This window comes from Vipera berus, assembly GCF_964194415.1.
Source record: "Vipera berus genome assembly, chromosome: 10".
Classification (NCBI taxonomy): Eukaryota; Metazoa; Chordata; class Lepidosauria; order Squamata; family Viperidae; genus Vipera; species Vipera berus.
This window is the reverse complement of record NC_138213.1, coordinates 1248105-1261059: the sequence shown is the minus strand read 5'-3', so window position 1 is coordinate 1261059 and position 12955 is coordinate 1248105. Positions and strand designations below refer to the sequence as shown.

The 12955-nt window shown below is 51.9% G+C and overlaps 2 protein-coding genes across 15 annotated transcripts; one reads left to right on the top strand and one right to left on the bottom strand.

The window, feature by feature from the left end:
• Positions 1-1928: 1928 nt before the first annotated feature.
• On the bottom strand, positions 1929-6379 carry RNF166 (ring finger protein 166). The gene is made up of 6 exons (XM_081335559.1): positions 6171-6379; positions 5449-5605; positions 5206-5318; positions 4797-4911; positions 3989-4096; positions 1929-3160 (listed from the first exon to the last, which is right to left on the bottom strand). The coding sequence occupies exons 1-6, from the start codon at positions 6374-6376 to the stop codon at positions 3095-3097; spliced, it is 765 nt and encodes a 254-aa protein (XP_081191685.1). The 5' UTR covers positions 6377-6379; the 3' UTR covers positions 1929-3094.
• Positions 6380-6503: 124 nt separating this feature from the next.
• On the top strand, positions 6504-12847 carry CTU2 (cytosolic thiouridylase subunit 2). Of its 14 annotated transcripts, none has more exons than XM_081335862.1 (15): positions 6504-6692; positions 7151-7225; positions 7364-7442; positions 7549-7608; positions 7908-7968; positions 8382-8491; positions 9118-9428; positions 9808-9943; positions 10026-10157; positions 10244-10335; positions 10761-10864; positions 11308-11431; positions 11544-11604; positions 11913-11971; positions 12528-12847. In XM_081335862.1, exons 1-15 carry the CDS (start codon positions 6643-6645, stop codon positions 12577-12579), a joined length of 1506 nt encoding a protein of 501 aa, XP_081191988.1. In that variant the 5' UTR covers positions 6504-6642; the 3' UTR covers positions 12580-12847. The 14 variants fall into 14 exon arrangements, 10 of the variants coding, with proteins under 10 accessions (XP_081191988.1, XP_081191987.1, XP_081191982.1 ...); XM_081335861.1 differs by having other exon boundaries at positions 11913-12069; XM_081335856.1 differs by having other exon boundaries at positions 9808-10335.
• Positions 12848-12955: the final 108 nt, after the last annotated feature.

Genomic DNA, 12955 nt, shown 5'->3' with positions numbered 1-12955 from the left:
AAGCAGGGCAGGGTTGCTTCACTTCACGACCGGCTGGGGAATCCTGGGAAGTGAAGTCCACCTGTCCTAAAGTTGCCACGGTTGATACCCCCCCCCCTCTGGGAGAAAGGCAGGTGGGATTTGCAGCAGGAGCCCCTCCCAACCAGCTCACTCACCTGGGCACAGAATTCCTCTTCTCAGCCCGAGGTTTTTTCCTTCCCTGCTTGCTCAAAAGGGGGATGAAAAGGAATTTTTTTGGTTTCAAATACTATCAGCAGTCACGGGCCAGTTCTACTTTTAGGAACAGAGGAAGAGCATTCCTTACGCCTCAAAAGGGTCAGCAGGCCTTCTATTATTGTTTACTCCCTTGCAGCTTTCCAGGCAGCTGTTCACCAGAGAGAGCTCTGCAGGCAGGGCAGAGGGGGTGCCCTCCACCAGCTGTCCCTCACAGCCTTCGGCTCCGAGACCCTACAGTCCTGCAAGACAGCGTGGCGGCTTTGGGGCAGGATAGGAGTTTTATACCTACTACACTACCCGTGTATTAAGTTGGAGGGGGGGGCACAAGAGCTGCAGGGTAGACCTCATGAGAATAGACATGGTCCCTCAGAACGAGCCCCCTCCTACGAGGTGGGCCCCTCAGTGGGTTTGGATGACCCAGAAGTGCTGCCATCTCCAGCAAAGCTACTCTGGGGGAGGGGGGGAAGGGCTGCTCCCAACGGAGGACAGCGCAGCCGGAGGAGCGGAAGAGGGTCCCTGACCTACAAGGGGACACTAGGTAGGGCAGGAGGCACAGCCTTCCTCTCCCCCCCTGCCCACCTTGGAGGGCAGTTGGATGAGCTCACCGCCTGCCCTTCTGCCTAGCAGAGAATGTTAAGTGGCACTTGGTAGGGATGGTGGCTCTTCAAATGCACAGACGGCCGGCCGGGGAGGCTATATAGGGCTGAGCTGTCTGAGGAATGCTTTCCTGGAGAGACTCCAAAGGAACCGTTAGGAGCGGGAAAGCAGGTGGAGGTGCTGGGGGCTGAGGGGGGAAGGGAACCTCAGAACACCTCATCAAATATTGGTGGGTGGGAGGAATGAATAGCCCCTCCCTTTAGGCAACAGAGACCTTACCGAACGCTCAAAAGCTGTGTCGTCTTGTCAACCAAAGAAGAACATTCAATAACTTAAAAATTTTGTGGAGAGAAGGATATGGGACACAAATGGGGTGGAACGATGGCAAGGGCACACATATTTTCCTCATCCCGAAGACCAGTGCAAAAACCTTACCCATCCATGCAAATGGCTGCAAAACCCTTCAGCTTTGGAAAACCATCAGCCCAGCTGTTTTCCCCCTCTCAAGAGTGAAGAAAGGTTTAGCAAGTGAAGGACAAACCCTGATTTGTCAGCTGAACTCAAATGTTCCCCTGGTTTTTTTCTGAACAGAGAAGCATTTTCCATTTCTGCACCCTTTCAGATCACAGGAAGCTGGAAGGGCGGGAGGGAAGGAAATGTAATTGAGCCCCTTAAGGAAATTGTGAAAGGAAAAAGGCTTTGAAGCAGCAGTAGCCAGGTCTGGCTGACAAAGAAGCCACAAGGCAGGGTTGTGATGCTGGCAGCAGAGAATCGCTTTGGGATTCCTGCCTCACCTGAATAACCCTTGTCAGAGCACGGATCCAGCTATTCGACACTCCCAACGAACGCATTCCAGGAACGGACAACCAAATTGCAGAGGAATGGGACGCACCTGCGAGTCAGACACGTTTCTACAAGCCCAATAAGCAAAGACAAGCCACTTTCAGCTGGGGGCTTGACTTGTATAGCAAGCCATGGTTTGTATAGTCGCACCTCACTGAATAAACTGCAATACTAGTTTGTTGCACACACAGAAATGCCCGTGGCTGGATTCACAGCCGAACGACCGCTAGGGCTGCTCTGAAGACACACAGACAGACACACCCCGGTTGTAGCTTATTCACAGCTTTTATTTCTTTCCAGTCGACTTCAGGCCCACCGACCCACAATCCGAACACCTGGATAATAAAGTCTTAGCAGTTCTGCTTTGTAACAACTTGCAACAATCCCTTAAAAGGCTACTTGAAGAAAAAACCCCGCAAGTTGTCTTTCCCTCCTCTTTTCTTGCAGAGAACAAAAATCCTCAGCCCCCCCCGAAAAGACCACCGGCCGACTGCCGAGAAACTGATGGAAGGAAGCGCCTCCTTCCCGCCAGGTTTGAGACCCCTCCTCTCGAGAGCCCGAAGATCTGGAACCCAGGGCACTTTTCTTTAAAAAATATACTTTGAAAAATAATGTTCCATAAAAATACTATTGTTTCTAGTCAAACACAGATATTGCAATATCAAGGGTTAACTGCTTTGTATTCTCTCTATAAAACGTGAAGAGTATTTGTTACACGGAGAGATGTAGAAAAAAACCACCAAGAACTTCTAGAGTATCACAAAAGCAGATACAAAATGAGCAAGGTCAGTTGTGGGGAGAGGAGAGAGAGATTTGGCTAAACAATTACGCTCGAGTCAGCAGCGGCCTTCTGCTCTTGCTTGGGCATCACAAACCTCTTTGAAAGGCTGCTTTCCATGCACGGGTTTATTCCCCAATCCCTCGCCACGATGGCCAAGGAGCAGGCAAGTTGCACCCAAACGCATAATAAATATTCGTACAAGATTTATGTCTCCCATGCTGATTGTTTTCCCCCAAATTAAAAAGATCCAGTGAATTAACCCAAAGAGACAGGCAATAAAAAAATGTAAACGACAGTTTCCCCACAAAATGTTTTGTTGCTATATAAACCGCTAACGGAATGAGGGCCGATGGTGCTAAAACGGTATTAAAAGCATCTTAATAAAGTATACCATCTGTACTGAGTGGCGTGGGGAACGTCCAACTGGTAGTACAGAGCGGGTCCGATGGAATCGGGGAAAGGGAAGCACCCCTTTTCGCTGCCCCTGCCCCGAGGAAAAGGTTTCCAGACCGATCGAGGCAAGACGAAAGTTGAGGAGACGGCCTCAGCCGCCCTCCGGGAGCCAACGGACAGGGCAAGCGGCGCATGGCTCCAACGCAGGAGAGTCAGGCAAGTCTGCAGCAGTTCCTGTCTGCTGCTCAGCAGTGTCAAAGGCCCTCAGTTCTCCGAGAGGGAGAGCGCCAGGGCTGCCTGTAAAGCCGCTTCCTCATCAATGCTATAGTCCTGGAAAGAAAGCAGGAGAATGTTGTAGGCCCCACTTTCCATGCATGGCAGGCTGGAGTTCAGAATGACCTTGGAGGTCATCTCGGACCCTGACTCTCTGCAGAATCCACTGATATGCCTCTGCTAAAATAACCATCCAGCCTTTGCTTGACCATCTCCAGTGAAGGACACCTCATGTCTTCACGAGGCAGCTTTTCCCCTGGCTGACGGTTCATATTGTTGAATCTCCTTCCCTGTAGTTTTGACCCACTGGTCCTGGTCCTGCCCTCTGAGCAACAGGTCTACTTCCTCTTCTGGGTGACCACTCCTCAAAAATGTGAAGTCTGCCTTCAGTTCTCTCTACTGCAGAGTACACCTGTCCAGAGCATCCCACAAAAGGCTTGGTTTCTAGACCTTTCACCATCTTGGTGGTCCTCCTTGGAAGCCACTCTAATCTGTACCACCGTCCTTTAGGAACTGTGGTGCTAGAACTGGACGCAGCAGTTCAGATGGGATCTGACCAGGAGGGAGCAAAGATTTTTGAAGTCTGTGCCTATTATTGCACCCACAATGGTGCTGGTGGGCAGGCAGGGAGGGGGGCACAGAAAAATACCTCTGATGCCAATACATTATTGTGACCTTATTTGAGGCCACCAGGATGGCAGGGACTTGTACAAGAGCAGGACATAAAGAATACTAAGAAGAAACCACTCCAGTGTTGCCATAGCTCCTCCCACAAGGGCAATTGGATCTGCTTTTATTATTAAAGGCGATTCTCGTGCTGCCTTGGGGTCTGGAAGCAGCAGACACAATCCACTGAAATAAGATGCTATGGAATGCAGTACCCACCACAAACGTGTCATAGGAAAACTTGTGCCTATGCAGGAGATGCTGTAGAAAGTTGGCACTCTTATAACTGGGGTCCCCCCAAGGCATGGCTGAGCACACTGGACAGACCTGGAACACCCAGGGAGAGAAAAAGAGGACAGTCAACAAAGAAGAAGAAACACTCAATTCCAGGATCAAAGTGATAGTTAGAAGCAATGGTGTGATCGCTTCATGGGGAAAAAAAGAAAACAGAACAATTTCCTGTTGTCCAGCATGCAGAATCCAGCTTCGAAAATGCATGCTTTGCTAGCCATAAAACACCCTAAATGCAGATGTATTAATATTCTATTCTCTATAAAATTTCAGAGACAAGTGATGATATTAAAACCAATAGCACCATCAAATAAAGCTCCCAACAGTCACAAAATCATACACAAACTGAGCAATAAAGTGAAGCTGGGACAAAGGGAGGCATGCTTTTAGACCCCGGGACACTTTCATGCCTTTACATGAGGGAAATACACCACCCAGTTTGTTCCTGAAACACATTTCATTTCTTTAGCAGCTCCACATGCAAAATGAAAGGGACAAGGTAAGCACAGCCTTTGCACCAGCTAAGAAGCATATTTGCCACTGCAGCTGCAGAGGTGCATTTTATTATCCCTGGTTTATAAAAGCAGGGCAGGACACTCCAGCTATGGCATAAACAGGGGGAGGAAATAAGCAAAAGTTCTCCCACTTTTCAAATAAGAACTGCTTCCTTCTTATTTTGAGTTTTTGGCTAATTCGGCTTTCCATTTCACCAAACAGGGACATGAACACAACTCACCACTTTGTTAGGGTCACTGCGGTGATTCTCCATGCAGTGCTTCACTAGCTCCTGCTGATCCAGGTTCCGTGCTCCACAATAGGGACAGACAAACGTGGATCGGTTTGGAATATTGCTGAAAGGGACAACAGCACAGCTCAGTGACTAGAAGATGGCTGGACCTAAGTTCAGCATGCTGGCTGAGTAATTCTGGGAGTTGAAGTCCACCCTATTCTGGGATTTGGGGAACCAAGGTCTACAGTTTCAAGCTGCTTAACCTGAGAAAGACTGACCCCCCCAAGGACAAGACTTCCAACTTCTTTATTCAAGAGATGCTGGACTCTCTCTTTCCCCCCAACCTGCTTGAGAGTACAGGAGAGATTCTAAAGCCTGGAAACCAGCGACTTGGGGAGGGGCTCGAAGGAAATACCTTGGAATAGGTTGGGATGTTGGGACGACAGGCACAAACTTTGGACAGTTGGCCATTTGTTCCTGGACTTTTGCACATGATGTGACATGAGATCTCATCTTTGCAAGGGTCACCTGGGACACAGGAAGGATTGAGAGAGAGGATGGATATCCATTTGAAGCCTTCTGTATTTTATTTTTTACTGCAGGCAGTAAAAGGTGGCTTATAATGATCTGGTTTTGCTGCACAAGCCCTTAAGATTACCTTTTTACTGCAGCCTCGACACGGTGCCTTGAAGGAAGACAGCTGCTTTTCCACACTGGAGGCCTTCTCCACCTTCTTGGGGTCAAAGGGCATGCGGCAAAGGGGACAGAGAGGAGATGGAACTTGGAGGCAGGGCTGCAGGCATTCGCCGCAAAATCTACAGAAGAAAGAGGTCTGATTGAGCACACAGTGCTCAAAAGGTAATGTGAAGAGGGGATGAATTCCTCTCCCAAGATGGAGGGCTGGTGGGCTTCAGCCAAAAGGAAGCCCAAGGACACGCACTAGATCAGGGGTCTCCAGACTGGGCAACTTAAGACTTGTGGACTTCAACTCCCAGAAGTCACTAAGTTGCCAACTTCGGAGACCCCTATACTAGATCATGACCCATGCACCAACAAAACTGAAGAGATGCTTCGGAGCATTTGCTGCCTCTGTGGATGAGGGTCTCCTGAGTTTAAGGCAAGCCACGCGGTCCTGCCCTTGCCGTCCCGAACTCAGGAATTCCTCCCCAAACGCCAAGTGGAAGTAGCCTTACAAACCAAGGACGCGGGAGCAGAATTAGGTCCCCTCCGCGGTGGGAGGGGAAGCTGGACCCCTCGGATGCAGGGCCCACTCTGCAGCCCCCCCCCATGCAGGGGGCCTGGCGGTCTGCCCCGGCTCCCTCCCCGGCCCTTCCTGTCCGGGGCCACCTTGCCTCGGGGCCCCCGTCTCCCCCGGCTCACGTGTGCCTGCAGGGGGTGATGCGGGCCGGGCGCTGGTAGACCTCCAGGCAAATGGGGCAGCTGAACTGGGCCTCCAGCGCGGCGCCGGGCTCGGGCGGGTGCGGCGGCGGCGGGGCGGGGGCGGCGCCCGGCGGGCCGGCCGCGGAGGCTGCCTCGCGGGACCCCCCCGCCGACACCAGCAAGCTCCGGAACATCGCGGCCGCCATCGCGGAAGGGGAGGCAGGCAGGGAAGGCGGCGCATCCCAACTACGTCATCGCCCCCCCCCCCGCGTCCCAGGCCGGGACGGGGCCGGAGTTGCTCGTCGCCGCGGCTCTCGCGAGACTTGCCGGCGACGCGACGCCATCGCGGTGCGCGCGAAGGGCCCCTCTGGGAATCGTGGTCCCCCGGCCGGGGAAGGAAAGAGGCCGCTGAACGTCATCGGGAGGCGCCGGCGGGACTGCGGTGCTCCACGTGGCCGGGGCGGAGGCGGCGATGTGCGACGGCGGCGGGGAGCCGCTCCCGAGGGAGGCGCCGCGGGGCCGGTGAGGGAGCCCCGCCCGCCGACCCCGAGTCCCCGCGGTCGTTGGCGGAGGGGAGGCATGCCAACGAGCAATAGCAGCATTGTTATCGAACAAGCCACCATTGCGTGAGCCGATAGTGGGAAGGCTAGTCGCGGGCATAAGCAGTGGCTTGTTAGGCAAACTGGGCTTGAGCAAACCATGGCTCGGCACAGCTGGTCAGCTTTTAAGGCGGGTAAGCTGCAACTCCCAGAATCCCCCATCCCGCGGATGGATTGATGGGTAGGTAGGCTGGGGAATTCTGGGAGTTGAAGTCTACTCATCTGAAAAGTTGCCAAGGTTGAAAAACACTGTTTATACTAAAGAGGAATTGCTTTTTGCTACTGCCGCAACTTCCGCGTCGGAGAGATACAGGAGGAGGATAAGATTTGGGTATCGGATAAGACTCTTTGCAGCCTGATCTTCCCTTTCTCTTCCCCAAGCTGTGACTCCAAATGCATGAAGTGCAAGGAGGGCTCCCCGGTGGTGATCATTCGTGCTGGAGATGCCTTCTGCAAGTAAGTGCAACAGGCGACAGGGTGAGGTGGAGAATTTTGAATAATTCAGATCGGGTCTCCCCATCCAGGTGCAGATTTTTTTTTTTCCCCTGGCAAGGAAGCTGGGCTTTCCCCCACACTGTTTCACGTGCTTTGCAGGGGCTGCTTCAAGGACTACTTTGTTCACAAGTTCCGTGCCATGCTTGGGAAGAACCGCTGCATTTACCCTGGAGAGAAGGTCCTGTCCTATCATAATCTTCACTGCTGCAGGGCAAGAGAGATGGGCAGCATGGCAGCTAAAAGCGGGAAAGAAATTTTGTGATGCTTTCTCCCCACTGTTTTAGGTTCTCCTGGGTTTTTCAGGGGGTCTTGCCTCCAGCTCAATGTTGCGGCAGGTGCAAGAGGTATGTTTGACCTCCAAACGGGGTGGGGGGACAGCCAAACAGCAGAAGTCCCTAGAACAGCAGCTTCTAATCTTTGCTATACTCCTAGAACGCTTCTGATATATTCTTGCACCCCTTACAAAAGTTCGAAATAACGGCAATGAACTTTGTATATACAGTATAATTTTGAAGACCCAAGTTTTCGCACCCCCTGGAATATCGTCTCGCACCCTTGGTTGGGAACCTCTGCCCTAGTAGATGAAGCATGATAACCTGGGCAAAGTTTTTGAACTGAAGCCTATTTTGCTTCTCCTTGCCAGGGCCTCAACCGAGAAGCGGCCAAGAAACTTCGCTTCGTACCAGGAATAATCTATATTGACGGTTTGTGTTGGCAGCCCTGTGCATGCTTTGGGGGATGGAGTCAGTATGCACGCAGTTTGTTTTGACTGAAATGTTGCGGCTTGTGAAGATGGCCACTTTCCCGAGAGATGCAGAGGGGTGTTCAGGGAAGTTGATTTCCAAAGTGGATCCCCTTTTAACATATTAACCGTTGAGCATTATGTGCATTGAAAGGTTGAAATCAGAAGTGACCCATCCTTCTAAATCAGGGGTGGGCAATTATGTCAATTTTACACCCTGCAGGTGGTAAAGTTGACATAGTTGCCCACCCCTGTTCTAAATCAATGGGCAAATCCAGGATCTATGCCATGATGGCAGAGAACATTCCCAGGGCTGTTGAGGTTCTTTCAGACTAGCCACCTCACCTTGCTGACAGTTTTGGTTTTGCTGTGCAGAGGGAGCCGTGTGTGGACGGAGCTCGGGCGAGCGAGAGAAAACCTGCAGGCAGGTTGAGGCTATCCTGCGAGCCACGGGGTTTACCTATCATCTGGTGTTCTTGGAGGAGGTAAACATGGCTGAGATTCAGCACCCTCATTGCAGCACATTTTGATGGTACGGCATCCACAGCAGTGGCCTTAGTCAACTGGCAGGTTTGATGTGATTTTCCTGGAAGGAAATTGTATTATTAATACTAGTATTGTTCAGCAAATTAAATTAGAGCAGGGTTTCACATCCTCAGCAATTCTGGGGCTTGCTGGGGAGTTTTGAAAGTTGAACTCCACATATGCTGCAGTTTCTGAGATTGAGAAACGCTGACTTAGAGCATCAGAAAGGCAGACACTAGGAAGACCCCAGGCAGGGCAGTATTATCCTTCTTCCATCAAATGTTGCTAGTATAATCCTTTGTGTCCTGAGAATGAACTTTGGCCCAGATTAGTTTGCCCACTTTTGCATTATGGAAGTAAAATAACAGAGGATCAGAGAAAAAACTTGTGAAAAGGGAAGCTGATGATATAGATGCACTTCTAGTACTGTCACTTTCAGAAAAAAGAATAAGGGAAAAGTGACATTAAGCTTGACAAGGCAGGAAAGAAATACAATTCTGAGTTCTGTAAGACTGTCCAAGCAATTGTAGTTTGTGCAGGCTTCGGTCAGTGTCTGACCCAGTTATATCCTTGTGCTCTTTCGTAGGTGTTTGACCTTCCCACTTCTGTCCTGAACCCGCTTTCCCACAGCCCCGCTGACCAGGCTCCCAGCTACAAGGAAGCAGTGGCTGATTTCACGAGGTGGCGGCAGCAGCAGCAGCAGAAGAGGGGGGATGCAGAGACTTCCCTGGAGGCCCGGCTGGCAGAGTGTAGCACGCCAGGCTGCTCGTGGCAGGAACGGTTGGCAGTTCTGGATGATGCTGGCTCTTCCCCTGCTTCCCACGTGGAAGAGCTGGCCCGCCTCTTTCGGGGTGTCAGATCCTTAACTGCGAAAGAGGAGCTTCTGCAGACTCTCCGGTGAGCTCCTTGCTCAGATATTAATGCCCACAATGTGGGCTGGATGAGATGAGAACTAGAAATAAGCTTTGCAGGTGTATTCACACGTTCTTGTTGTCTAGCCCTCTTAACAGAGGGTCATTCAGTGCCATATCCTAGTTCAGGAGCCTCAGGAAACAGGCCGGCATTCTTGATGGAAGGATGTCTTTGCAAGCAGCCCGTAACCAGACTTAGAGAGGGTTTCGTAGTCAAAGGCTGTTCTCTCTGGTCCTCCCAGATTGCCGATTCTGTGGTATTCTAGGCGGCTGTTTCTAGGAAAACAACAAACGTTTTTTTCTGGGGCCCTAGTTGGATCCCAAATTCTTGGCCGGAATGGGAGATAGATCTCTTTGCTTTTTAGGACCCACCTGATCCTGCATGTGGCTCGGAAAAATGGGTACAGGAAGGTGATGGTGGGAGATAGCTGCACCCGTGTGAGTGCCAAGCTGCTGACCAACCTCTGTCTGGGACGTGGGGCCTTCCTGGCTATGGACACGGTGAGAACAAAGTGGCTCATAGTGTTTCTCCCCCTCTCCCTTTCCCTGCTGACCCTCCCTTTTCCTTTCTCCTTCCCCAAAGGGCTTCTTGGACAGCCGCTATGGGGACGTCCTGATCCTGCGCCCAATGCGGGAATATCCTGCCAAAGAGATCGCGTTCTACAACTACCTCTTTGGGGTGCCCACCGTCTTCACGCCTGGACTAGACACCAAAGTAGGCAGTTCGGAGTTTGGCTGGAGGCAGAGTGGAAGGGGACGGAGGGTCTGAGCAGGCGTGGCAGATGCTTTCGCTTCCCCCAGGCCTCGGACAGATCCAGCATTCACCTTCTGATAGAGAGCTTTCTCTGCAAGCTGCAGTCGGAATTCCCTTCTACCATCAGCACGGTCTACCGGTGAGTATCCCTCCCTTCGTCCAGTAAAGGACCAACTGCTGGATGAAGTGCCTGGTAAACGATCAGCAAGGTTGTCCATTAGGCACGACTCCCTTCCCACATACTCATGGTCCCTCTTCAGCTCTGGCTACATCTCCGAGCTTCTGTGGGCAAAGCAGAGCAAGCTAGAAAACAGATTGGGGTTTTTTGGGGGGGGGGCGGGTTGGCTTGCTTTCTGAAAATCCAGCTCAGCCCTCTCTGCCTGCATTTAATAGGCAGGATCCTTTCAGCTCTCGACTGCAAGTGCCCTCTTAAAACAAGTGGTGTCTAGTCCCAAAGGGGTTTTTATGGCCTCTTCAGGAGGTGCAAGTAGTGTGAATGGGGTAGGTGGGAGGTGGGCTTCCCTCCATCTCTCTTGCTGATGCCCCCTCTGCTCTCTGTTCCAGGACAGGAGAGAAGCTGAGTGCAGGTCCTCGAGAGGTTGAGTCTGAAGGACCGACAGCAGCAGCCCACTGCCTCCTCTGCCTCTGCCCCCTGGACACCAATGTTGGTTAGTGGTCTTCTTAGGGGGCGGGGGGGGGGGGGGAGACCCACTTCTAGATTAACTTTTGGTACCTGCTGGAGGTTCTAGAACAGGCAAGGGCCGAGATGCCAGATCTTTACGGTGTCAGAATTACAGCCGGTTCTTGCAGCAACCTGGGAATTGAAATGGGGGGGAGGGGTTGTTTCCCTCCCTGTTGTTTTGCCAAAGAGGCATTGAGATAAATGCAAACTTGCTGCTTCAGCCAGGAGAGTTTGCTTGCTTAAACAGAAAGATCCAGACGTGACTGCCTGCTGGCTTAATGTGTGCAGGGGGGCTAGCCTATCTTTGAGCCCTGGATGCTGTGAGGTTCGCTTACCTGCAATGTATAAAAATCCAGCTTCAGCCGTCACGGCTTTTGCCTCTTGGCCAAGGACCAGCTGCCAGGGGCGGTAATTCTCCCTTCCTCCCAGTGGACGGATCCTCCTTGCAGGCCACACTGCTTTCCGAAAAGCTCAGCCGGAGGCCTCCAGGTGAGGAGGGGTGTTGCGGAGAGAGGACCCAGGCAGGTTGCTGCGCAAAACCCCCGGCAGGAAGGTAAGAGCCCTCACAAAGAATGTACTGCTGGATGTGGTGAGCCCGCTGTAGCCCCCCCCCCCCAATCAATCATCAGTCAGCACAGGTGACTGAGTTTCTGCTTTCCCCCCAGAGACACCTCCCAGCTTGTCCCGTTGCTCTGCTACGGCTGCCGTCTAACCATCAAGGAGCTGGTAAGTGTGCAAGGAAGGGCTTGTGCATCCAGAAGGGCCCATGTATGTGTTGACGCAAAGGTGTGCAACTGCTCCCAGGGCTGGGCCCGAGGCAGAAGCAGCCAGGCTGAGGACAAACAGCACTCTGGCTTGAAGTTTGGAGAATTCCTGGGGTCCCATGCTGGCTTTTGAGGCGCTTCAGGTTAAGCGGTGGGCGACTGTTGGATTGCCCTGCTATGGTTTGAGGGTAATTGAGGGGCTACCCCTTGTAAAAGTAACAAGGCTGGTGGATCCTGCTGCCCCCGCTCACTCCAACAATTCCTTTGCAGAGCTGTGTGGAGTCTCTACCCCCATACATTCACGAGGAGGCCGAGCGCCAGCGATGCAGGTATGGGGCAAAGTTGTTGCCTGAGGAATTTGTGCCAAGAGAAACGAGATTGTGCTGCTCTTCTCCGAGGCAGCAATGCAGCCCAAAGAGACTGTTGGGTATTTGCAGCTGTTTTGTCATTGGTGCATTGATGTGCTTTCCTAGCCCAGTAACAAAAGGGGCCCAAGAAGAAAAGCCAGCTCAGAGACCCCAAGACCCCACCAATTCAACCTGAGCTACATCTGCTCCCCCTGCTGTGGCCCAGACATCAGTGGCAAGGACAGAATTGGCAAAAGAGGGCAAGGGGACACAGAAGCACCCTAACGGGACGCTGCTTGCACTCCTGCAGCTGTTGGGGCCAAAACAAAAAAGGACAAGTCCTTGAAGGATGCACTGGCTCCTGTTTGGAACAGGCAGTCATCCAGTTCATCAGTGCGTTTTAACTATGGTAACTTTTTAAGATACCTGGATTTCAACTCCCAGAATTCCCCAGCCGGCACGCTATTCAAACAACCCTAGTCTAGAGTGATACGCAAAATCAGGTTTGCAGTGATGCCAGTTTCCTCTTTCTTTGCAGGGCTGTGATGAAACAAGAAATCCAGGAATTCTTGCTTGAAGATGATGGTTAATTTGCATCGGTGCTTTACAGCTGGCTGAGGAATTCTGGGAGTTGAAGTCCACAAGTCGCCAAGGTTGAGGACCCCTGCTTTACAGCCTAAAGGGGTGTGGGGTTAATGCTCTTGAAGGCCTGGTGCTCTGCTTCCGCAAGTGTTTTTCAAGCAAAGAAGCCATTTTGGATCCAGCAACAGCCAGAGAAGGATCTTTCGCATGTGCCCAGTTTGGCCTCCTAAGCTCCTTGAATACGCAAGTGAACTGAATTTCTGTTTCTACAAATCCTAAAACGTATAAAGGGAGCAGGCTTGCTCAAAGAAGTTTTATAAGCACCCCAAGGAAACCAGGTTCCTTCTTGGCACTCGCCCCCATCCAGACCTCCCAAGACCTCCT

Coding starts and splice junctions, on each gene's coding strand:
- CTU2 (XM_081335853.1), top strand. CDS start 6,643: ATGTGCGACGGCGGCGGGGAGCCGCTCCCGAGGGAGGCGCCGCGGGGC. Junction 6,693..7,150: donor AGGGAGGCGCCGCGGGGCCG/GTGAGGGAGCCC, acceptor CTCTTCCCCAAG/CTGTGACTCCAAATGCATGA. Junction 11,432..11,543: donor GCAAAACCCCCGGCAGGAAG/GTAAGAGCCCTC, acceptor CTTTCCCCCCAG/AGACACCTCCCAGCTTGTCC.
- RNF166 (XM_081335559.1), bottom strand. CDS start 6,376: ATGGCGGCCGCGATGTTCCGGAGCTTGCTGGTGTCGGCGGGGGGGTCC. Junction 4,097..4,796: donor GCAGTGACCCTAACAAAGTG/GTGAGTTGTGTT, acceptor TGGGTGTTCCAG/GTCTGTCCAGTGTGCTCAGC. Junction 3,161..3,988: donor TTTCCTATGACACGTTTGTG/GTGGGTACTGCA, acceptor CTTTCTTTCCAG/GACTATAGCATTGATGAGGA.